Raw genomic sequence first — 24,005 nt, 5'->3', positions numbered from 1 at the left:
ATTTTTTGGATTCAAATCCATGACGTCTTCCAAATGAAATATGTTTAGTAGTTAAGAAAACACTGCTTTAGCTATAGCTTTAACAGATTGCCATTTAAAAAAATTTTTTTAATTAAGTGGGTTTAGTTTATAGGTTAGCATATTGGTTCTGGTTCTGGAATTTGGGTTGGGAGCTTGAGTGGTATTGGGGAAGAGCCCCAGAAAGAAATTGGTAGGTTTGCAGTGGCCCTGGCTCTCCCCGAACCAGCTATGTGGCCTTGGGCGTCTTACTTAACCTTTCTTGGTCTGTTTCCTTACGGATCACATGAATAGCTGGACTGTTGGATTTGTAAGGATCCTTCTAGCTGTAACATTATGGTTGTAGAGTTTGGACTTCATAGCATTTGACAAGGTAACTGTAGTGTTTTAGTCAGCCAGTTTGGACCTGAGTAGATAATGCCTTTCTTGAGTCATCTTGTCACCCTTGACAGAGTGTTTTGCAAGGTGCTGGTCCTCTCTCCACAGGTGATACACTATTACAGGCCCTGGACTTGCTGCCTTTGCTCATTCAGACGGTGGAGAAGGCAGCCTCCCAAAGCACTCAGGTTCCCACAGTCACCGAAGGGGTTGCTGCAGCCTTGCTGCTCTCGAAGCTTTCTGTGGCTGACTCGCAGGCTGGTAAGGGTCTAGACTTGTTCCCCACAGTAGTAGATGAGGCCTCATTCAGAGTTCCCAGGAGAAGTGTCATGATGTTGAGGATTTCACAGGATCAGCTTGGTCACTACCACACTGGGTCAGCCACAGGGCCCCTTGTCATCTGTAGGGTTGAGCCTCAGGGTCACACTGGCAGGTGGGAATACAGCCAGGGGACTCCGTCACTGTCTTCCTTTGACCTGTTGTCCAGTGCTCTGGGACGGGGGTTTGTATGTAATTCCCAGACTGACTGGGTTTAGTATAGTGGGGCATTTTTTTAACTGGTTGTACGTTTCTAGAGTGTAACTTGAAAAGCTTCCCCTTAGCCAGTCTTCTAGCCACTAAGTTCCCTTCCCTGGACAGTATTACCTCTTCCTGTCCAGAAATAGTCAATATGTAATCGGCCCATCACACCAGGTAGCATATACTGTGTAAATGGCATACTACTTACTGAATACACCTTGGAAAAGATTCCAGATTGGGACAACCAAAAGAGCTTTCTCTTTATTTTTGTGGCTGCCTGGTATTCCATGCTTGCTTTAGTCCCACTCTGCCTGCAGATGGACGTGAACTTACTCCTGCGGTTGGAAATGGAGTTCAGCTCTTCTCATATATCATTGGGTGCCTTGGCAGGGAGGCAGACATGAACATGACCGCGCTTCCACACGTTTTCAGCTTCTTTACTGTAGTGGGAGTGAGGAGAGGCAAAAATACTTCCAAAGTTGAAGACAAAATGTGGCATTAGGGCAGTTTTGAAGCAGGTGTTAGTTTAGGTGTTGGCTTTCAGGAAAGGCTTCATGAAGGAAGGAGCATTTGGACTAGGGCCCTGAAGGCTAGGAAGCGTTCACCAGCTGGAAGGGAACAGCCCAGTGTGCGTTCAGACCAGCCTCAGCCAGGGAAGGCACCATGTGTGAATGGCACCTGAGTAGGTGGGAGTTCCAGGTGGGAGATGCTTGCCTGCGCTCCTGTAGGCAGCAAAGAACCACTGAATGTTTCATACAGACAGTGATACCAGAAGGACTGATTAGTTCTCAGAGCAGGGAGGGAGAGACAGTCTAGGAGTGACCCAGCCACGCTGGGGGAGCCCTGCTGCCTGCTGCAGAAGAGGGGCTGTCAGTGCAGCCAGTCCCAGCAGCTCCAGGCGGAGGGGACCAGCTATGGCGGATGGAGTGAGCTATGTCGGAGAGTGACCTTTTGTTTCTTGCAGAGGCCAAACTGAGTGGTTTCTGGCAGCTGATTGTAGATGAGAAGAAGCAGATTTTCACTTCTGAGAAATTCCTGCTCATGGCTTCAGAGGATGGTGAGTTACGTAGCTGAACTTACTTGAACTTGAGGTTGGGCCTGAGTCTCTCTGGTGAGTCTTCAGAGAAGACCCTTCCCTGACTGCCTGTTGTCTGGACCAGTCAGCTCAGCAAAAACCTGGATCAGAGTGCTGGGGTCAGCGGCTGTGCCGTTGGCTGCTTGGGAATGAATGCACCCCCATGGGGCATGGAAGCCTGGGGAATCGGGGAGTGGGTAGATTTGTGGAGACAGAGCACTAATGGTTGCGGGGCTGCGATATTAGGTGTAATTATAGCTGATTGGGTAATTGGTGCTGTCTCAGAGGTTTTCGTATATTACAAGGCAGCTGAGAAGCTCTGGTGGAGTGTGGCTGGCTGCACTCCCCGACCAGGAGACACAAAACTACTGGTTTCTCTCCCTGGGGAGAAGGAACAGTTGATCTTTAAGTGTATGTTTAAAATTCTAGGTTGCCTTAGGCGTGTCTGCTGCTAATCGGTGATTTGAAAAGTCTTTTGACTCACAAATCACAACATCCTATTAATGAGCTAAAACTGTTAGTCACTTCGTGATTTAAAAAAAAAATCAGTTCTTGTATAGGAAATACAGTCACATAATTCAAAAATAAAAGATCCAAGAGGGCCTGTGTTGAAAATCATACCCCTGCTCTGCCTCTGGCCACCCAGTGTCCCTGGCCACGGACAACCAGTTGTATTAGTTTCTGTGTATCCTTGGTATTTTATATTTATACCAGCAGATACCCTTTGTATTAGTTCTTTACCTTTCTTACACAAACGGTAGCATGCTGTTGGGCTGTGTAAACTTGGCGATCATTCTACTTCAGTATGCGTATGTCCTCATCTTTTTTTTTTTTTTTTAGAACTGCACAGTAATTTTTTAATTCATTAGAATAAAGCGTGTATTTTTCATTAGTCCAAGATACATGTGTGCATTGTCAGCAAAAAAGGAACTTCAGATGAGCTCTAATTTCACATTGATAAGTGATAGTCACATTTATGTTTTCGTGTTCACTTTCCAGGTCTTTCCAGTTCTTTCTAGATGTCTATTTTTTAAAGATTTTATTTTTTTTACTTATTTGAGAGCGTGAGAGAGAGAGCATGCGTGCACAAGGGGAGGAGCAGAGGGAGAGGGAGAATCTCAAGCAGACTCCCTGCTGAGTGCAGAGCCCGACGCAGGGCTCAGTCCCATAACTCAGCCAAAATCAAGAGCCAGGCGCTTAATGGACTGAGCCACCCAGGCCCCCCGAGTGTGTTCTATATTTTAAAACCACGTCTGTTTGTCTTCCCTCCTCCCAGCCCTGTGTACTGTGTTGCATCTGACAGAGAGGCTTTTCCTTGACCACCCGCACAGACTCACAGGCAACAAAGTTCAGTATGTGAAGCTTGTTTACTTTTCCCCATTGGGTCAAGGGGGGCAAACAGTGGCAGGAGCCTGAGAAACGGTGGTGTGTGCAGGGTGGAAGGGCTGGCTGCGGAGAGCCCTGCGCCCGCCCTCCCCAAGGTGCCGTGTCCCTGTGCTTGCAGGCAGTACCACCGGGCTCTGGTGGCAGTGCTCCTGAGCCGCACCTGGCGTGTGCGCAGGCAGGCCCAGCACACGGTCCGGAAGCTGCTGTCCTCTCTTGGGGGCTTTAAGCTGGCATTCGGGCTCCTGGAGGAGCTGAAGGCTGTCCTCAGTTCTCACAAGGTGAGGGTGTCTGGGGTCCAGAACCGGGGCTTGCTGACTCGCTCAGTCCTTCCCGGTTGTGCCAAGGGAGTTCTGCTGGTCTTTTCCAGGGCTATTCTCACTCAGAATACTGTGTGACACCAGAATCTTCTGCCCTGCCCTTGAGTTCCGATAACACTTTGTTTCGTGTAATTCTTTTTTCTTTTCAGAGATGCTTTTCTTTCTTCCCGTGTATTGTGACATGTAGTTCAACCTTTTTATTCTTGAGTAATGGAGTAATACTTTGTTTTTAAAACACTTTATAATTTTTAGAGCATTTGCTACCCATTTTCTCTTTTGCTTTTTTCACACTGCTGTTAAAAGGCAGACAGCCTAAATACCCTTATTTTATATGAGTTGTCCAGGGTTCTGGTAGCTGAAATGACTTGCCAGGGGTCTCCCAGCAGAAGAGTGACCTCGAAGACCCAGTCCCTTCTCAGTGCTCTTTGTGCCCTATTTCCCTCCCTCCCTAACCTCTCTTGAAGGATGTGGGCCAGTGACAGACTTGTGGTCTCTGGCTGGGTCTCCTGGCCCAGTTTCTGTGGCTGCCTTTCTCCCCATGGGCTTCTTAGGTACAAAGTCACATGTGCATGGTCCTTCCAGGCATGTCTCCCAGCCTGTGGGTCCCACCCAGGGAGCTGGGCATCAGTCTCCACTCTAGCAGGAACTCCAGAGAGCAACGTGTGTGAAAGACAACAGTGTCCCTGGCATTTTTGTCTCTTTGTGCCAGGCCGGCCCAGGGCTCCGAGCATGAGTTGTTTTCTTATAGGTGCTACCCTTAGAGGCTCTGGTGACTGACACTGGGGAGGTGACTGAGGCAGGCAAAGCCTACATACCCCCGAGGGTCCTGCAGGAGGCTCTTTGTGTGATCTCTGGGGTGCAAGGACTGGAGGGTGACATCACCAACACCGAGCAGCTGGCCCAGGAGATGCTGATCATTTCGCACCATCCATCCTTAGGTCTGTGCGGGAGAGCTGGGGGCGGTTACAAGAGGGGCAGGGATGCTGTTGGGCAGGATAAGGGTAGGCTGGGCAGAAGGCCTCAAATTGCTCCCCTTCCCTTTAGTGGCAGTGCAGTCTGGACTCTGGCCAGCGCTCCTTGCCAGGATGAAGATTGACCTGGAAGCCTTCATCACCAGGCACCTGGATCAGATCATCCCTAGGATCACCACACAGAGTCCCCTGAACCAGGTGATTAGCATGTGGACTAATTCTGGCCTCAGGTCAGAGTGTCAGAGGGAGGCCTCAATGAAATAGGTGCAGGTGTGGTGAAATGGGGCCTTGGACCCCTTGGGTTGCAAGTGACAGAAAATGCAAGTGGTTTAAGCACAAGAAGGAGCTTCCTGCTGCTTCTGACTACTGAGTCACAGGGTATGACTGGTTCCCGTGATGCTGGCTACAGGGACTTAGGTGTTGTCCTCAGGACACTGGAGGTGGCATCTCTCTTGCTCTCCACCTCTCTGTCTCTTCTTCCAAGTCTCATCTCTGCTCTCCATGAGGGGGGTTTCATTCTCCAGCCGTCTCCCCTTCTCTCGTAGCGGGGCAGCTGATAACACTTCCAGACTTACAGCTTGTCCCCCATCAGTTCCCGTGGAAGAAGCTTGCATTTTCCAGTCATTTCAACTGGCATGGGGTCTCACTGCCCCGAGGTGGCCTGGCTTGGGCCCTGTGCTTGTTTCTGAGCCTGTCTTTTTGGTCTAGGTCACATGCCCACCTCTGGAAGAGGTAGGGGCAGCTCCACCTGCCCCACGGAGGTTGAGAATAGAGGGGGAGTGTGACAGCCAGCGAGGGTGCTGGTACCAGACCAAGTGGGAAACGCTTGCTGAGGAGGCAGGCTCACACTGCAGCTGTCTGCTCTGGTGGACAGTGCTCAGAGAGAACAGGCAGGGGCAAGAAGAAGAGGAGCCCGTAGGCGGGGGCATTTAGGTATGGCAGGACCCCTCTCCAGTGCCAGCCTTGGCACACCCCGACTGTGTCTGTGTTTGTCTGACAGTCTTCCATGAATGCCATGGGCTCCCTATCCATCCTGTCCCCGGACCGGGTCCTCCCGCAGCTCATCAGCACCATCACTGCCTCTGTGCAGAACCCTGCGCTGCGCCAGGTGACGCGGGAGGAATTTGCCATTATGCAGACCCCTGCTGGGGAGCTGTATGACAAATCTATTATCCAGAGGTGAGTTCCCGCTCATGGGTTCAGTTGGCCCAAGCCTTGGTTTTCTTCCCTGTAAGAGAGAGAGGCCTCCTTTATAGGGTTAAGAAGTGAATGTGAAGGAATAAATGAAATCACTTATCTGTTCGTTGGACAAGTACTGCTCTGTTCCAGGCACATGCTTAGGCCTGGGATACAAGAGCATGTCAGGTAGCCCACACTTTGCTGGTGCCTGCAACTTCAAAGCCAGCCGGGGTTTCATGGCTGGCGGGAGGCTGGAGGACCAATCGGCTGTTTTGAAGCTGGCTGATCACCTGCTTTGATGTTTTAGTGCCCAGCAGGACAGCATAAAGAAGGCCAACATGAAGCGAGAGAACAAAGCTTATTCTTTCAAGGAGCAGATCATCGAGCTGGAGCTCAAGGAGGTGAGTGCGTGGAAGTATTATATGTGGGGTGGCTGCTGAGCTTGGTGGCCTCAGCCTGGCGACTTTCCGAGTTTTGTGTATCCTGTTCCCTGGGGTTGTCCTGAGGCCTGTGCACACTCTTCTGTCCCCTCCACCAGTCCCGGATTCCCCTACCAATGGAGGTGCTCAGTAAATCCTTGTTGAATGGATGAGTGAGTTCTTGGCCTTTTCCAGGCTGCAGCTTGTACTGGGGGAAAGCGTCTATAGGAGGGAGGCAAAAGTTTAGATTCTGAAGCTGCATGATTAGAATAGCCTTTCAGCACACTGAGGAACTTTTCATTTTTCTAACACATAAAAGGCTCTTCTTGCCTTTGTCAATAGAGAATCCAGTAAGAAATTACCTCTCTACTGCTGTCTCCATCCTCTGGAAACCAGGTGGCTATGGACTTTGTGGGAGATCGGGGAGGCCACACGGCGGGTTTGGGGGCCCAGGTCACAGACTTAGAGCTGGCCTGGTGCTGACTGTGGGACTGATCTCGCCCTGCTTGGTGGCGGGGAGGGAGGTCTGTTCCCTGGAGATAGAATTGGTTTGCTCGTTGCCTTTAGGAGATAAAGAAGAAGAAAGGCATAAAAGAGGAGGTGCAGCTGACCAGTAAGCAGAAGGAGATGCTGCAGGCCCAGCTGGACAGGGAGGCGCAGATCCGGAGACGGCTGCAGGAGGTGAGCAGTCGCTGCCCGCGCAGGCCCAACCTGCTCCTCGTTGTCCGGAGCAGGCCCTGCTGACCTGCCTCCTGGGCCGACTCTGCTTGCAGCTGGACGGTGAACTGGAGGCGGCGCTGGGCCTGCTGGACACCATCCTGGCCAAGAATCCATCTGGCCTGACCCAGTATATCCCTGTTTTGGTCGACTCTTTCCTGCCCTTGCTGAAATCTCCCCTGGCCGCTCCCAGGATCAAGAACCCTTTCCTGTCCTTGGCTGCCTGCGTCATGCCCCCTAGGCTCAAGGCTTTGGGTTAGTTCTTGTGTGCTGGCTGTGGGCGTGGCCCAGGGCAGGTTGGGAGGCGGGGCGAGGGTGCTCCTGAGCGCTTACGGGGAGGCATGTGGTGGTCTGGGCTACTGACTTCTGTTTCCCTATGGAAGCAGCCTTGGAACCCCAAGCTGTATACTGTTGGGAGTGACCTAGAGCTGCCTCCTCCCTCCTGTTTTACATCTGCTGTGCCTTCACTCTTGAGTATGAAGTTTTAGGCACTAATCAGTGTGATCTTTCTGTAACGGTTTTAAAACTAAGAAGTCAGAAATTTGGTGGCAATGGGGTTGGTTTGGTGCCATGTGGCCAGTGAGTGCAGCCCAGAGCTCTGAGCAGCCCCATGTCCGTGATGAGAGGTCTCTGCGGCCCTTAGCTTTTCGTTAGCTATGGAGACGTGAAGACCGGTAGGTTGGCTGGGCATTATGGTAGCCTCACTGTTGTGGGCTAAGCCTAGCTTAGGGGGGATGTTCCAATGTTGAGGCTAGAATCTGGGAACAGTTCTGAGTGGAAAAGAGTTGGCACCTATGGAGCCTGCTGAAGCTGTTACTGGCTGCCTGGGCTTATTATAGGGAAATGGGAGTACCAGATGGGTAGAGCTTTACCCTTGGCCGATCAACCCTGGGTGGCTCACACTTGTAACTTCTTAGTGTCAGAACGACAGCTCCTGCCTGCCTGCATCCTTCCCCCCACCAGTGCTGTCATGAAGTTGAAATGAGAAATTACGTTGAAGACATTTTGGCACAGCAGCATTAACTACTTTTAAGTCAGAGTGTGAGGCCTCTCTGCCTGGGGTCCCTGGTTTGTGCCTGGGCCAGATTCCGTGTCTCTGTGTTGGTCATCCTCTTTGGGTTCCTTCTCTTGGACACAGGCACTTTGGTGAGCCACGTGACTCTACGCCTGCTGAAGCCAGAATGTGCCCTGGATAAGTCATGGTGCCAGGAAGAGCTGTCGGTCGCTGTGAAGAGGGCAGTGACCCTGCTGCATAGCCACACCATCACCAGCAGGGTGGGCAAGGGTGAGCCAGGTAAGGAACAGGGCAGGTAAGGGCAGCAGGCACCAGGCCATATGTGCTGGTGTAGCAAGTGCATGAGCCTCGGTGTCGTCCCCCGCCCCCCCCCCCACCTCTGGGGCTTCCTGAGGCTGTGGCCTTGGGCGAGTCACTTCTGTTCCTGGCCTTTGTTTCCTCCTCTGAAAAGTTGGGGGTTGGACCAGATGGAGAATTTCTGAGTCCTGGTATTCTGTGAGTCGCTGTGATGCCCATTGGGAGTTTACTTCTCTTTACTGGAATCTACTTGTGTGTTTTAACTCTGTCCTTCTGGAACTGGGCAGTGTTTAGGGTAAGAACAGGATTCGGAACTGTACTACCAGCTGTTGTCCCTGTCGTCATATTCTGTGCTTCTGGGCATCAGAAAGGGCCTCCAGCCTCGTTCGCCCCCTGCCCCACTCCTTGAGGATGGAAACCGAGGCAGCGCTCTGTAGATGCCTGCAAGATTGTGTCTGCTTCTTGCTCTCGCAGATGCCGCGCCCCTGTCTGCACCAGCCTTCTCCTTAGTCTTCCCGTTTCTAAAGATGGTGCTGACTGAGATGCCCCACCACAGCGAGGAGGAGGAGGAGCGCATGGCCCAAATTCTTCAGATCCTCACCGTCCATGCCCAGCTGAGGGCCTCTCCCAGCAACCCGCGTGGGCGTGTGGACGAGGTTGGCAGGGGAGCTCGGCTCTCCCCTTGGCTTGAGGGGGTCAGGGAGGCGAGGACTCTCCACACGTCCCGGCCCATCAGCGGTTCGGGTGGGGTCGTAGAGTGTGGGCACGTATCTCTAGCAGCAGCTGGGTGTTCTCTTTAGTGCAGCACTCACGGCCTCAGAGACGCTGCAAGTCTTCTGAGGGTTTCGGACCTGGGGAAATTGAAGGATTTTGTAGCAATTTATTGTGTTAGTTTTTTTTTTTTTTCTAACTCGGAAGATAATGTTGATCGCTCTGCCTTTGACTTGCTTGTGATTACGATTGGACCTCTTTCACTGAAGTGTGTCCTTCTTAATAGATTATGTTCTGAAAATATGTCAGATTAATCCACGCATATGTTTAAAAATTCTAAGAACACATAAACAGAAAATTTTAAAAAAGGAAATATTGCCCCACACAGTAAGGCAAAAACGGATGGCCCTGGTTCTGTCATGTGACCACGTACTATGATCTCTCATGCCAGTGGCTTCACGGGCTGCATAGGGTTCTATGCTGTGCGGCACCATGTTTCAGTTAACTGTTTACCTGTTGATAGATATTTTAAGGTTGTTTCCAGCGTCTCCCTGCTGTGAGCAGCACTGTGTGCCCCCCCACCCCCGCCCCTGCACCCGCATGAGTGTTCCGCAGGACACATTCTCAGGCGTGGAGTTACTGGGTTATGCAGCACGTTCTGAGCTATAGCCTCACTGTGAGTTCCCGTCTCTCCATACCTAACACAGCCTCAGATCGTAATTAACCTTGCCAACGATGGGTAAAAGAATGGTATCCCATTTTATTTTGCGTTTCTCCCCTTAAAAAGTTAAGTATCCCTGTGTTTAGGGGCCATTGTATTTCACATTCTGTGAATTTCAAGTATGTTTTAGAACGTACTTGTTTGGAGTCCCTGAGGATGGTGGCCGACGGGCGTTGGCTCCCATGGGGTTAGTTGTAAACCTGACAGGGTTTCCCTGTGGTTGAGAGGCTGCCGCTGCTCGTGCTGCCAGGCGTGGTTACAGACCTTCCCCAGAGCCTCACCCTGACTTACCTGCTGTTCTCTCTTAGAATGGCCCAGAGCTGCTGCCCCGAGTGGCCATGCTGCGCCTCCTGACTTGGGTGATTGGGACGGGCTCTCCCCGCCTACAGGTGATCTGATTTTCAGCTGGCTTTTGCTGCACCCGAGTTTGTGACCCTGAGCTCAGGTCCGGCGCTTGGGGTTAAGTCCTAATTCTCTCTCAGCTCTCACTTTTGGATTCGAGCTAAAGGGCTGCTTTTGAGAGAGCCAGCATGAACATTCTCAGCTAGTGAGGGGTTCTGCTTGGGGCCTGCCACTGGCCTGGAGCAGGGGGGGACTTAGCCCCACTGGGGCTTTGGGGTGGGTGTTCTCAGTTCAGATCCCTCTCCGGGCCCCTCAGCCCATTGCCTGGCCCCCTCCCTGACCCCATAGAAGGAAATAATTTGCTGAACTGAGCGCAGCGCATCAATGTTCGCCATAGGTTCTGGCTTCAGACACCCTGACCACCCTGTGTGCCAGCAGCAGTGGCGAGGACGGCTGTGCCTTCGCAGAGCAGGGGGAGGTGGATGTCCTGCTCTGTGCCTTGCAGTCCCCTTGTGCCAGCGTGCGGGACACCGCTCTCCGGGTATGCACCCGCTCCCTTGTGGGGCCACTGTGGTGTTCCTTGTCCCTCGGTGCAAGTGTTGGAACTGTGTGAGGGACATTCTTTCAAATGAGCCCATCAAACGATGATGGGAGATGCCTCACATCTGCACCTGTGTGTCTTGGAGACAAAGAGAAGAGGTCACGGGTGGGTCAGGATCATTCTAGGAAGGGGGACGATGAAGCCGCTGTCACATTGCATCACTGGCTATTTTTGTCTTTACTTTGGAATATTTCACCTAATTTTTTTTTTTTTAAGAGAAAGAAAGAGTGAAAGAGTGGGGAGGGGCAGAGGGAGAGAGAGAGAATCTTAAGCAGGCTCCATGCTCAGTGCAGAGCTGGACTCAGGGTTCCATCTCACAACCCTACAATCATGACCTAAGCTGAAACCAAGAGTCGGATGCGTAACTGACTGAGCCACCCAGGTGCCCCCACTTCACCTGTTTTCCAAAATGGAACATGGAGGGGCTCCTGGGTGGCTCAGTCGGTTCAGTGTCTGCCTTCAGCTCGGGTTGTGATCTCGGGGTCCTGGGCTTGAGCCCTGTGTCAGGCTCCCTGCTCAGTGGGGAGCCTGTTTCTCCCTCTCCCTCTTCTCCCCCCCCCCACTCATGTTCTGTCTCTTATTCACTCTATCAAATAAAATCTTTAAAAAAAGATGGAATGTGGATCTCTTGGTACTTTTATAGATAGGTAAGATTCAGGGGATTAATTTGTTTTTTCAACCCATCACCTTGTATTTGGCTTTTCTTCGTACTTTTGGACCAAAAGCTAAAGGAACCCCTTGGAGTATGAGACAGGGCTTCCCAAATGCCAGTCTGCAGCTGCTTGCTGTTGATCTGTGACAGTTTGCACTGGCTCTGGGCAAAATGGAAAAGAATAGCAGTGTGGCGAATTTTTCGTAAAGACAAAGGGAATGTCCTTTTTCTGAAGTTTTGTCTTGCACATTGAGAGTTAAGTTTTTAAATTTTACATTAAAGAAGATTCCACCACCATATGCCCCATCATCTCCCAAAGGAAAAGCTGTGTGAAGAGCCAGAGCCGCTAACGAGTTGATGTGATGCGAGGCATTTCCTAGCACTGGTCGTGCTGTCCGATGATGCTTTGTGCAGTGATGGGAATATTTTATATCTCTGCTGTCCATTGTGGTAGCCATGAGCCAACGTGTGTGGCTGTCGAGCGCTTAAAATGTGGCTGGTGGGACTGACTTAGAGTCCATTTTAATTGCTTTAACTTTGACCCACATGCAGCTGGGGGCTAGTTCTTGGATAGTACAGCCTTAGAGGGAGGCGAAGAGACAGGTCAGAAGCTCTTGCAAAGTCAGGCCTCACTCAGTCCCATCCCACCCCCTCTCAGGGGCTGATGGAACTCCACATGGTATTGCCAGCGCCTGACACCGATGAGAAGAATGGCCTGAACCTTCTGCGGAGGCTGTGGGTGGTTAAATTTGACAAGGAGGAGGAGATCCGGAAGCTGGCTGAGAGGTGAGAACCCCTGGAGGATTGCTTTGGTTTTTTTTTTCCTGCTGTGTCCTCTCTCCCCTTATGAGAAAACTGGATTCAGAGCGCTCCACCTACAGCAAGAGAAGGGCCGGGTGGTCGGGTTTGGCGGGGTGGGTGCTTCAGATCCTTGTCTGACTAGTCCCTGCCTTTGGTCTGCTACAGGCTCTGGTCAACAATGGGCCTAGATCTGCAGCCAGACCTCTGCTCCTTGCTGATCGACGATGTCATCTATCACGAGGCAGCTGTGAGGCAGGCCGGGGCTGAAGCCCTGTCCCAAGCGGTGGCCCGGTACCAGCGGCAGGCGGCAGAGGTTATGGGCAGACTCATGGAGATCTATCAGGAGAAGCTCTATGTGAGTGGCCTGCGCACCCTGCTGTGGGCTGGGCCACGGGAGGGTGGGTCGGACTCTGCCCGGCCTTTGTCCTGCTCCGGACAGGAGTCTTGGCGCTCACTGTGGCCCAGGGTGTTGTGACTGATCTCCCACCTCACAGCTGGGTGGCTTGCTCACCCGGCTCGGCTGGGGAGAGCACCACAGCGCATTTATCAGCCTGTCTGTTGCAGCGGCCACCCCCAGTGCTGGATGCCTTAGGACGCGTTATCTCTGAATCTCCTCCAGATCAGTGGGAAGCCAGGTATGACAGCCATTGCAGTCCACGCAGAGCTTTCTGAGATACCGCAGGTCGGCTGGGCTGGGTGCTGAGAGGAGGTAGCGTGGAGTCATGGGACAGTGGAAGGAAAGGGCAAGACGTCCCTCTGAGTCAGAGAGACCTGAGTTCAAGTCCTCACTCCTGGGCTAGCCAAGTGACTTTGGGCATGTTTCTCTCCTTTTCTCCCAGCCTCTGTTTCCTCAGAGGTCCCTGGAGACCTTTCACTGTTCTCTAGCTGAAAAGGATAGTAGTGCTTTGCCTTTGTAGAGTAGGTTTACTTCTGAGTGCCTTCATCCTGCAGCCTGCCCTGGAGGTAGAAGGGTAGGCATTGCACTCACATGTGCGGAAATAGGCAGAGCTGGTCCCTGCCCAAGGTCACCATGTAGGACCTCTGGGCAGATGGCAGGTCTCCATTTGATAAATGGGTTGTTGAGACCATTGTGTAGACTGGGGGGTAAGCACCAGGCAGTGGGCTCCACGCTATGCTCTGCGCCCGAGGGAGCTGCTGCAAGCTCCCTTCCCTCGTGGCATACCAGGATAGATTCCACCAGCAGAGGGAGCCTCCTGGCCAGCCCTCGCCCCCCTGACACGCTCCCCCTTCTGCCCAGGTGTGGCTTGGCTTTGGCCCTGAACAAGCTCTCCCAGTGTTTGGACAGCTCTCAGGTGAAGCCCCTCTTCCAGTTTTTTGTCCCCGATGCTCTCAATGACCGAAACCCAGATGTCCGGAAGTGTATGTTAGATGCAGCCCTCGCAACGCTCAATGCCCACGGGAAGGTGAGAAATCTCAGCCAGCAGAGGGGGTGAGGAGCGGGCTGGGCCAGGGCAGGAGGCAGGGCTGAGCAGTGTGACACAGGGAGGCTGAGTGCCAGGAAGCCTGGCAGGGTACTGGCCCCCATGAAAAATTTCATTTCTCTTTCCTTTGAGCCAAAAAGACCCCAAAAGGGTGTTAAATTCTTCTAAGTCTTCTGCATTCCTGCTAGCAAACTGGGAAACCTCCTGGCATGATGGCTGGCTTGTCAGCATGCCACTCCTGGAGCCAGATTTGGACTCGGTCCTCAGTGCAGAGACCGTCATGCCCAGATGCAACCTGGAGGGTTGACGTGAGGCTCTGGGTGGGCTTGGCTTTCCAGGAGAACGTCAACTCGCTGCTGCCGGTGTTCGAGGAGTTCCTGAAGAACGCGCCCAATGATGCCAGCTATGATGCTGTGCGGCAGAGTGTGGTGGTCCTCATGGGCTCTCTGGCCAAGCACCTGGACAAGAGCGACCCCAAAGTGAAGCCCATCGTTGCCAAGCTCATTGCCGCCCTCTCTACCCCCTCCCAGCAGGTACCTGCCTCCTGGCCGGGCACCCACAAGAGAGTTGGGGAATTGGGACCGACTGAGGTGTGCAGCAGGGTGCTAGGGCCAAGTTGGGGATCAGGGCCCAGAATGCCTAGTTCTCAGCAAGGAGTCATCCTCTCTTGGGGCAGCCTGGTTTATAGTAAAAAGCACCCCGAGAGGGAGTTATTTTGTTCCAATAGACTTCTGGAGATTTTCAATTTTTCTACTCATTTACTAAATACTTTTTTTTTCCACTTAGTATAAACTCAGCACTGGGGATACCAAGATTTAAAACAAAACAAAACAAAACAAAACAAAACAAAACAGAAGGCTCCGTCTGCTGAGCTTTCCCTGACGCTCTTTGTGTTCCTTACACACTTCAGGGGCCTTTTAATGTAGTCTCCAAGCCACAGCACAAGGATCGTTGTTTTCTTTTTGGAAAAACATAATATGTGTATATATCTCTCCCCTCTCTCCTCCCCCTGACTTGCATTTTGGATCACCCAGAGTGTGTCAAATGCAGGTTTACAAAACTGGTCACATAAATTTGAGAACTCCCCTGCAAGGGCTCTGCCTGGGCCTCCTGAGCTGTGGCTGGAAGGCAGAACTGGTGGTGTCTTTTGGTACCACTCAGTTTGGGCGGGGCCCTCCAAGGCAAGGCTGGATTAATTACCCGTGCCTTTGACAGTTAGAAAACTGAGACACTTGGGCCATTTTTAAGAAAGTACAGTAGTGCTTCTCTCTAGATGTTTCCGTGAGTGGGTCGTCTGGAGTTTTCTCTCACCTGACCAGTCCTTACAGATGTAGTGTGTACTGTGGCAGAGCCCGTGTCATCCACAGGCATATAATGCTGTTCGCTTGTCCTGACGCCGTGTTGTCTGACAGGCAGTGGCTGAGATGGGGCTTGGGGACATCTAGTGGCGAGGCGCTGCACAGGAGTGTGGCAGCCCCTGGGAGCCGGCTGTGGGTGAGCCGCGGCACTGACAAGGCAGGCCTCTCCCCTAGGTCCAGGAGTCCGTGGCCAGCTGCTTGCCACCTCTCGTGCCAGCCATCAAAGAGGATGCAGGAGGGATGATCCAGAGGCTGATGCAGCAGCTGCTGGAGTCAGACAAGTACGCAGAGCGCAAAGGGGCCGCCTACGGGCTGGCAGGCCTGGTGAAGGGCCTGGGTATCCTCTCGCTAAAGCAGCAGGAGATGATGGCCGCGCTGACCGACGCCATCCAGGATAAGAAGAACTTCCGCCGGCGAGAGGGTGAGTGTCTCTGAGCTTGGGGCTGCCCAGGGTGGGAAGTCAGTCCCCACAACCGCCAGAGGAAGGAATCTGGCTTTTCCTTCCCCGCCAAGGGCCTGGTGTTTGTGTGTGTGCTCTTGAGGGGGCAGATTGTGTAACCCATTCCATCTGGTCCTTGCTGCCATGGCCTGGACTTTCTTATTTCTCATTCAGCTTAGAGACCGTCAGCTGAGAAAGAATTGGCTTTACTAGCTGCTAGTGCCTGGAAGTGGCAGACACGGCCCTGTTCTCTCCTCATTTCTGCTTAGCCATGTCCATGCTCTCAGGGACGTGGGGGGTGCCGCTCTCTCATGGGGCAGCCACTGTAGTCCCACAGCTGCCTTGAGTGTTTCCAGAGGGCGAGGAGATGGCAGGGCGGCGATCCTGTGGTTGCCTCCAGAGCACAGTCTGTTTCCAGCTGTCCCGGCTTCTCCCCCAGGAGCCCTCTTTGCCTTCGAGATGCTCTGCACCATGCTGGGGAAGCTCTTCGAGCCATATGTGGTTCACGTGCTGCCCCATCTGCTGCTGTGCTTCGGGGATGGGAACCAATATGTGCGTGAGGTAAGTCCTGAGGCTGCACGTGAGACCCGCCGCCAGCTGGGGCATCCGCTGGCTGTGAGTCTCTGCCTGGGGGCTGAGGGGTTGGAAGGGCCCGCTGCTGGAACCCCTCTGCCTACACCTTGGGCACCGGTGACTGGTGCAGACTCCTCTGATTCCCAGTAAAGCATTGCAGCTCTGAGAGATGAGAAACTCTCCTTCTCAGCTGCGTCTGTAGGCCCGGGCACAGGGTCTGACACAGGAGATCCCCAGTAAGTGTTGGTCAACAGGAGGAACATTCAGACTAGCATCAGGCCTTGACCCTTGCTTGGGCAAAGAGGCCCCTGAACGCCTTTTCTCCTCCCTTGAGGCTGCAGATGATTGTGCCAAGGCTGTGATGAGCAACCTGAGTGCTCATGGGGTGAAGCTGGTGCTCCCCTCCTTACTGGCTGCCCTGGAGGAGGAATCCTGGAGGACCAAAGCTGGTAAGGCTGCTCCCTTCAGTGTCTCTGTCCCAACCTCCTTTTCTTTTCTTTTTTTTTTGAAGATTTTATTTATTTATTTGACAGAGATAGAGACAGCCAGCGAGAGAGGGAACACAAGCAGGGGGAGTGGGAGAGGAAGAAGCAGGCTCCCAGCAGGAAAGCCCGATGTGGGGCTCAATCCCAGAACTTCGGGATCATGCCCTGAGCCGAAGGCAGACGCTTAACCGCTGTGCCAGCCTTTTCTGAAGGCTGCCCTTGCAGGAACCCGGGGAGCAATCCAGGGATCTTGTCCCGTGAATGTGTGCTCCGCAGCCCATGGACAAGGCCAAGACCCTCTGAACCCTCAGGCAGCTCAGTCGTTCAGTAATTTGTGTGCTTTCATGCAAAGAACAGGCCTCTGGTGGGAGCCATAGTCCTAAATAGGAAGTCCCAGAGCTTTAAAGTTAGTTTGTGGCTACTTCTGTGACTTTAAAGCTTTTTTCCCCTATTAAGCGCCCTTTTAAAAATAGAATCCTATCTGGCATCCTAATATGCAAAACAGATTCAAGCAGAGCTGTTCTGGTTTGGGCAGGGTCCAGATCTGGGGCCCTCCCCCTTGGCTCCCCCTCCCCCTCAGTCCTTCAGGTTCCACTCTGCAGTTAGAGAAATCACAGATCTAAATGAGTTTCTTCATACATGGATAAAGAAACTAGGCCAGAGAAATTCAGTGAATTGGCCTTGGGTCACCTCCAGGGCTCAGCCAGGTCTTCCCTCATCGTGGTCCTTGCCTCTTTTCCCCACACCACCTTGCATCCCCCCCAGAATGCCGTGGCTCAGCAGGCCTCAGGAGCATTGTGCTTGCTGTGCTGGAACCACCCCTCCCCTCCATCCTCCTCCTGCAGGGGGGCAGGCCGGTTGTCCCGTGCCCAGGCAGCCGGCACAAGGGGTTCCCTTGCCCATGCTCCGTGGTTCCATGCTGGGTGTGTGTCTGCCATCTGCAGGGTCGGTGGAGCTGCTCGGGGCAATGGCATACTGTGCTCCCAAGCAGCTGTCATCCTGCCTGCCCAACATTGTGCCCAAGCTCACGGAGGTGCTCACCGACTCCCACGTCAAAGTGCAGAAGGCCGGACAGCAGGCGCTGAGGCAGATCGGCTCGGTCATCAGGAACCCGGAGATCCTGGGTACACTTCTCCCATGAGGGCCCCGGCCCTGGCTCCTCCTCCCATCCCTGGACACTGCAGGGAACGTGCATTCAGCAAAGGTTTTTGCCCTCCGAGGACAGATACATTCACATTGAAATAGCCTCTAAATTCTGGGAAACCCTTTTTCTAGGATAGTTAGTGGGAAGTAGCTCGGAAGCAGTTTTGCCGCTGGTTTAGAGCAATCGTCATTGACTGCACAGATAGGGAAACTGAGTCAGAAGCAGCCTGACTCTGAGAGAGCCCTGTGCATTAAGCTGAGCACTGAGGTCAACAGAATCGAATGACACGTTCTGGACCACATCAACATCATACATTTTTTGGGAACTTTGAAGTCTGTCTCATTCCAGAAGATGTAATGGAGGGGAAGCTTAGGGAAGGGTTATTCCCCTTAATTGTGCTCTTTAGTGTGGTTCTTGATGGAGTGATTTCTAGAAATAAAACCCAGCAGCCACCTCCTTGGGTTTTATTGTTTTTCACAATGTCCAGTAGCCCTGGGGGTTCCTAGGGCTGGGGGCAGTCTCAATCTCTATCAAATGAGGGCAAGTGCTTTTGTTTTTGGGACTCCAGCATGGGTCTTTTTTTTTTTTTTTTTAATTGAGATATGATTTGCATAATGTTAAAATCACTTAAAAAATTTACACAGTTCAGTGGGGGTTTTTTGGTTTTGTTTTTTTTTTTTTGTATATTCACAAAATTACATAAATATCACCACTGTCTAGTTCTGGGGCATTTTCCTGACCCCACAAAGAAACCCCACACCTGTTAGCATTCACTCTTCATTTCCTTCCCTACCTCTGGGCCCTGACAACCACTGCTCTGCTTTCTATTTCTTTGGGCTTGCCTGTTGGGGACACTTCCTGAGGTGGGATCATTTGTGGCCAGCTTCTTGACCTTAGCATCATGTTTTCATGGTTCATCCATATTGTGGCATGGGTCAGTGCTCCAGTTCTTTTTATGGCCCGATAATCTATCATAGGGATAGACCACATTTTGTTTATCGAGTCATCTGTTGATGAACATTTGGGTTGTTTCTGCGTATTGGCTGTTCAAAGTAATGCTGCTGTGAACATTGTGTACAAGGTGGTTTTCTCTGTAGGCGTGTTCAGGTCTCTTGGTTAGATCCCCAGGAATGGAAATTGCTGGGTCATGGTATGGTAACTGCCTTTCCAAGGAACTGCTGGACTGTTTGCCAAAGCGGCTGGATCATTGGACGTTCCCAGCAGCAGTGTGTGAGAGTTCCCGTTGCTGACACTGTTCCTGGCTTTTTGGGTACAGCCACCCTTGTGGGTGTGAAGTGGCATCTCATTGTCGTTTTGATTTGCATTTCCCTAATGACTGACGACTTGACCGTCTTTTCATGGGCTTATTGGCCATTTGCATATCTTCTTTGGAGAACTATTGAAATCTTTTGTCGGTTTTTTACTTGGATTATCAGGTGTTTTTGTTTGTGTTTTTATTTGCTGACAGCATGGGTCTTTATAGTGGTTGAAGCCCCTGGGCTTGTGGAAAAGAGAAGCTAGGTATTCTCTTGGCAGTTCTTTGCTGCGCTGACGGTGGCTGGCGGTGCTGACTAGGAGAGCTTGTTTTATCTGGGCTGACCTGCTCTGAGTATGGTGTGCTTCATTGCTATCACTGGCTCAGTGGCCTCTGGTGTCTCAAAACGGTGTTTTTGCAAAACCACCCAGGGCTGCCGCTCCAGTGAGATGGCACGTGGTGCCCGAGCAGCGCTCCACGGAGGCTCAGCACCGTGGCTGTGGCTCGGTGCCCACTGAAGGTCGCCCCCAGTTGTCCTGCCAGATCAGGCTGAGCGGTGCAGAGGGGTGATGGCTGCCACCTTCTTCCTCGTGGAGCAGGGATTGCTCTTTGCAAGCAGACTGGCTTCCACAGCCGGTGACTTGTGGGGCTCTGAGGAGGGGTATCCCTAGTCTCCCTTCTCTTGTGTCCCTCTCTAGTTCAGGTGACCCAGCGGCTTTGCCACACCTGAGACTCATATAAACTAGCTTTTCTCTCATTTGGACATGCAGCCATTGCCCCAGTCCTGCTGGATGCCCTGACAGACCCCTCCAGGAAGACTCAGAAGTGCTTGCAGACCCTGCTGGATACCAAGTTTGTCCACTTCATTGATGCTCCATCCCTGGCCCTCATCATGCCCATTGTTCAGAGAGCCTTCCAGGACCGTTCCACAGACACGCGGAAGATGGCAGCCCAGATTATTGGCAACATGTACTCCCTGACGGACCAGAAGGTAGCGGCCCAACTGGGGCTGGTTTGGACAGACCAGGAGATGCTGGTGTAGGGCACAGAGTCCCTGCCCACAGTAGACATGGGGGGGCTAGGGGCTTTTGATCCCTGATTATGTTTAGGGGAAGAAGACCAGTTTGGGGTAGAGGGTAGAAATCTGGGCTGTCTGGGCATCTTGCAGAGAGAGCACAGTGGTTCAAGTTCTTACTAGCTCAGCTCCTAGATGAGGCCACGCGTGGGCCCTTTTACAGGCTGAGGGGGAGGAAAGGCCCCGCCCTGCCCTGTGTTGGCAACGTGGCTGCTGCTTTGACTGCTTGTAGTTCTCTTGTCACAAGCATTTGCTTCTGTGAGCCTACAAATTAGAGGAAATTAGCCTAGTTTGGGAGATTTACTTTGTTTGTTTACCTACTCCCTGGGGCTTGCGTGTGTGAGCTCACAGTTTCCTGCGGCCGTGCTTTGCTTGCTGAGGCTCTGCGTACAAGAGATAAAGTAGGCAAGTCATGTCAATCCTAGAGAATTTAGGAAATGGGAAAATTGGTGAAACAACTTATCGTATCCATAGTCTTCCAATACTAAAACAATTTCTGCTAATGTTTTTTATTACATTTACAAAATTATATTCCTGAACATAAGATTATTTTTAAGTTACAGTGAATTATTCACAAAACTGGTGTTCAATAGTTCTTTCATATTCCAACGAATTTGTATACCATAACTTATATAATCCTGTTGTTGGTCCTGTACTGTCCAAGGTTTTCTGCTATTTTAGATGATGCTGCAGTGAACATAAGGTGTTTTCTATATTTAAAACTGTTCTCTAAAGCCGAATGCTATACCAAGAGACATAAAGCTTTCAGGGTGAAGAATGGGAAGATGATAACATTGTTCTGAAAGGAAAGTGCCAGAAATAATTTCCTAGATTCCAGAGGCTGGGCAGGCCTTGGTCCTGGGACGAGGGCAAGAGGAGGAAGAACATTGAACTCTAGCTGGCAGTTCTTTTGACCTGTTGAGGGTGGGCCTCGGGTCCCTCATAGGTTTCCCAGGCAGTTACCTGGGGCCTCCGAACCAGTCAGGGGGGTTCCTCTCCAGGTGCCCTTCCTTGCTGGCTCTCTGAGCATCCCTGCTGAGCTCTCCTTGTCAGCAGAATGGTGAGGTCAGGGTCCACGGTGGAACCAGTCCAGAGGAAGCAGGAGCCGGGCCTCCACCCGAGTCATCTCTTGTGTTGTTGCAGGACTTGGCTCCTTACCTGCCAAGTGTGACACCTGGCCTGAAAGCCTCTCTTCTGGACCCTGTACCTGAGGTGAGGCTGGGAGGAGAAAGGAGCGGGGATAGGAGCTCATTATTTTAGTCCATTCCTCAGGTGATTGATTCCTGAGAATTCCTTATAAGGTGCTTTTGCATCTGTCTGGGAGGGGGAAGGAGATCCTAGGGGCCTTTCTCTGCTCCTACATGAACACCTAGTCTTGAGACGCTGTAGCTCCTCCCATCCTGGCTCTTGGTTCCCTGACAGGTACGGACAGTGTCTGCAAAGGCTCTTGGGGCCATGGTGAAGGGCATGGGGGAGTCGTGCTTTGAGGACTTGCTGCCGTGGCTGATGGAGACACTGACCTATGAGCAGAGCTCCGTGGATCGCTCAGGCGCTGCGCAAGGTGAGGCCAGGGCAGGCCCAGGGGCCGGACGGGGAATGCCAACTAAGTGTCCTCCGATCCGGTGGGTTCATTCTGTCCTTTTGTTGCAGGGTTGGCTGAGGTCTTTCATTCTGTCCTTTTGTTGCAGGGTTGGCTGAGGTCATGGCTGGCCTAGGGGTGGAGAAGTTGGAGAAGCTGATGCCAGAAATTGTGGCTACAGCCAGCAAAGTGGATATTGCACCCCACGTCCGAGATGGCTATATCATGATGTTCAACTATCTGCCCATCACCTTTGGGGACAAGTTCACTCCTTATGTGGGGCCCATCATCCCCTGTATCCTCAAGGTAGGCACCAGGGACCAGGCTGAGGGTAGCATTATGAGTGGGGCAGGATGCACGTGCTCTCCTTAGAGTCAGGCCTCCCTGCCACCCGGGACTGGGGGGCAAGAATACTCATCCTGCTCTTCAGGGGGTCCCATTTCCTTTGGGTCTGGTGCCTTGGAGGAAGCAGCCCTGGCTGACCCAGGCTCTGTGTGCACAGGCTCTCGCTGATGAGAACGAGTTTGTGCGTGACACTGCCCTGCGTGCAGGCCAGCGGGTCATCTCCATGTACGCTGAGACGGCCATCGCCCTGTTGCTGCCCCAGCTGGAACAAGGCCTCTTTGATGATCTCTGGAGAATAAGGTAAGGACTCGGGTGGAAAGACCCAGTGGCCCCGGCTTTGCGTTTTGGGAACTCTGATTGAGAAACGAGGAGTGGAATGTTGCCAAGAACTCTCCCAACTTTCTCTAGACCCTCACTCTTAACCATTCAGTGACTCTCCAGTTTTGTGTAGCAGCGTCTCTATCCTGATTCTCTTTTGAAAAGTTCGCTCTATTTAGTCCTTCAGTTTGTATTAGAATTTTAAACACGAATGCTTTTGAATCTGGAAGTTTAACTTCTGGGCAGATTTGGTCAAGTGCTTAAAGATACGGGTAGAAGGATGTTTGCTGCAGTGTACTTTATCATTCAGAAAATTGGAAGTTGGTTTAAAAAAAGCCAGCCTATCCACATGGTGAGCTTTTATTCAGCCTTTACAAAAAATGGCACAAGAGAACCACATTAGCTGACACAGAAAGTGCCTCACCCTGTTGCTGACAGAACAGTGTAGGCCACAGCCCAGCGCCTGTGGTGCGAGCCTCCTTCCCACGTCGGGTGGGAGTGTGTGCGTGTGTCTGTAGATGGCAATGTGTGCAGAGTGTCACCAGGATACTGGGGTGGCTGCCTCGGTGGTGGGAATGTGGGTGATTGTTTATACTCACTTTCTTTGTGTTTTTTGAATCATCACTTGGAATAGGACTATTATTTTTGCAGTCATTAAAAACAATAAACCTAATATAGTTTGAAGAGAAATAAAGTTAATCCTTCTAGGCCTCTCCTTATGGGTCCAGTTCTGGTGATCAGCGTCCTTGGTTTCTTGTTAGTGCTTCCTTCTGTACACTCCTTCGTCTTCCTAACTTCTGTTATAGAAGTGTCCACATGTTTTTTAAAAATGTTGATTTTTCCCTTTATTGAAGTAATACATATTCATTAGTAGAAAACTTGGGAAGAGGATAATGTGGAGAAGTGGGAAGAAATGAAACTCGTCTGTAACTTCCCTCATTCCATGATAACCACCGTGAATATTTTGGGTGCGCTTCCTTCCAGCGTCTTTTTTGCCCAGTGCTCGGTTGTGCCCCGAGTCTGCCCCTTGTGGCTGTGTGACTCTGTTCTTGGCATCCTCCTCAGGTTCAGCTCTGTTCAGCTGCTTGGGGATCTCCTGTTCCACATCTCCGGGGTCACCGGGAAGATGACCACGGAAACTGCCTCTGAAGATGATAACTTCGGAACTGCGCAGTCCAACAAGGTACACACCTTGAGCTGGTTTTCCGCGCTTGGTGATGGTAGGGATGTACTCTGGCGCTCGTGCTCTGGGGGCTTCACCACCCCGCGTTTGCCTTCTTTCCCGCTCCTGTAGGCTATCATCACTGCCCTGGGCGTAGATCGGCGGAACCGGGTGTTGGCGGGGCTGTACATGGGCCGCTCAGACACCCAGCTGGTTGTGCGGCAGGCATCCTTGCACGTCTGGAAGATTGTGGTCTCTAACACCCCCCGCACCTTGCGTGAGATCCTGCCCACTCTCTTTGGGCTGCTCCTGGGTTTCTTGGCGAGCACGTGTGCAGATAAGAGAACCGTAAGTTTCTGGATCTTGCTTCTGACCCAGCATCAGAGGCTAGGGTGCCTAGGGCCCCCTATCTAAGAGGAGAACATTTATTTACATAGTCATTCACCGGTTACCCGTAAAAAGAAAACAGCCAGACATTTTGTCTGCAAGATGGATTTATTCAGGAATAGCAAAGAATTGCAGTTTGGGACATATAAGCCGTGGCAAAACTATAGGCCACTCTGCCGAACAAAGGAGTGGAAAGGGGCCTGTTGTAAACAAAAAGTCTGTTGGAGAAAACTGGGAGTTTGAAGTACAGTGGCTGTTTATTGGCTGAGTTGTGATGTTCTCTCATTGGCTGGGCTGTTGCTGGGGTAAAAGGAGATTTTCCTT

General features: G+C 51.9%; 1 protein-coding gene across 1 annotated transcript in view; it reads left to right on the top strand.

Annotated features, from left to right (window-relative positions):
- Positions 1-24,005, top strand: part of GCN1 (GCN1 activator of EIF2AK4) — a 58,359-nt gene that overhangs the window by 18,303 nt on the left and 16,051 nt on the right. Inside the window, exons 15-44 of the mRNA XM_034672315.1 lie at positions 505-657; positions 1,880-1,972; positions 3,267-3,342; positions 3,495-3,654; positions 4,442-4,631; positions 4,738-4,862; positions 5,665-5,843; positions 6,151-6,244; positions 6,830-6,943; positions 7,036-7,234; positions 8,118-8,273; positions 8,766-8,947; positions 10,032-10,112; positions 10,463-10,606; positions 11,977-12,104; positions 12,285-12,474; positions 12,684-12,754; positions 13,378-13,543; positions 13,900-14,094; positions 15,094-15,340; positions 15,798-15,919; positions 16,266-16,380; positions 17,361-17,540; positions 19,586-19,806; positions 21,034-21,102; positions 21,313-21,451; positions 21,579-21,775; positions 21,972-22,114; positions 23,198-23,315; positions 23,427-23,642. Of these exons, the coding sequence (XP_034528206.1) occupies positions 505-657; positions 1,880-1,972; positions 3,267-3,342; positions 3,495-3,654; positions 4,442-4,631; positions 4,738-4,862; positions 5,665-5,843; positions 6,151-6,244; positions 6,830-6,943; positions 7,036-7,234; positions 8,118-8,273; positions 8,766-8,947; positions 10,032-10,112; positions 10,463-10,606; positions 11,977-12,104; positions 12,285-12,474; positions 12,684-12,754; positions 13,378-13,543; positions 13,900-14,094; positions 15,094-15,340; positions 15,798-15,919; positions 16,266-16,380; positions 17,361-17,540; positions 19,586-19,806; positions 21,034-21,102; positions 21,313-21,451; positions 21,579-21,775; positions 21,972-22,114; positions 23,198-23,315; positions 23,427-23,642 (4,463 nt within the window). The remainder of the gene's footprint in view (positions 1-504; positions 658-1,879; positions 1,973-3,266; positions 3,343-3,494; positions 3,655-4,441; positions 4,632-4,737; positions 4,863-5,664; positions 5,844-6,150; positions 6,245-6,829; positions 6,944-7,035; positions 7,235-8,117; positions 8,274-8,765; positions 8,948-10,031; positions 10,113-10,462; positions 10,607-11,976; positions 12,105-12,284; positions 12,475-12,683; positions 12,755-13,377; positions 13,544-13,899; positions 14,095-15,093; positions 15,341-15,797; positions 15,920-16,265; positions 16,381-17,360; positions 17,541-19,585; positions 19,807-21,033; positions 21,103-21,312; positions 21,452-21,578; positions 21,776-21,971; positions 22,115-23,197; positions 23,316-23,426; positions 23,643-24,005) is intronic.

The sequence above is a fragment of the Ailuropoda melanoleuca genome, chromosome 12 (assembly GCF_002007445.2).
Source record: "Ailuropoda melanoleuca isolate Jingjing chromosome 12, ASM200744v2, whole genome shotgun sequence".
In the NCBI taxonomy this organism is placed as follows: domain Eukaryota; kingdom Metazoa; phylum Chordata; class Mammalia; order Carnivora; family Ursidae; genus Ailuropoda; species Ailuropoda melanoleuca.
This window is presented reverse-complemented; position numbering and strand designations above follow the sequence as displayed.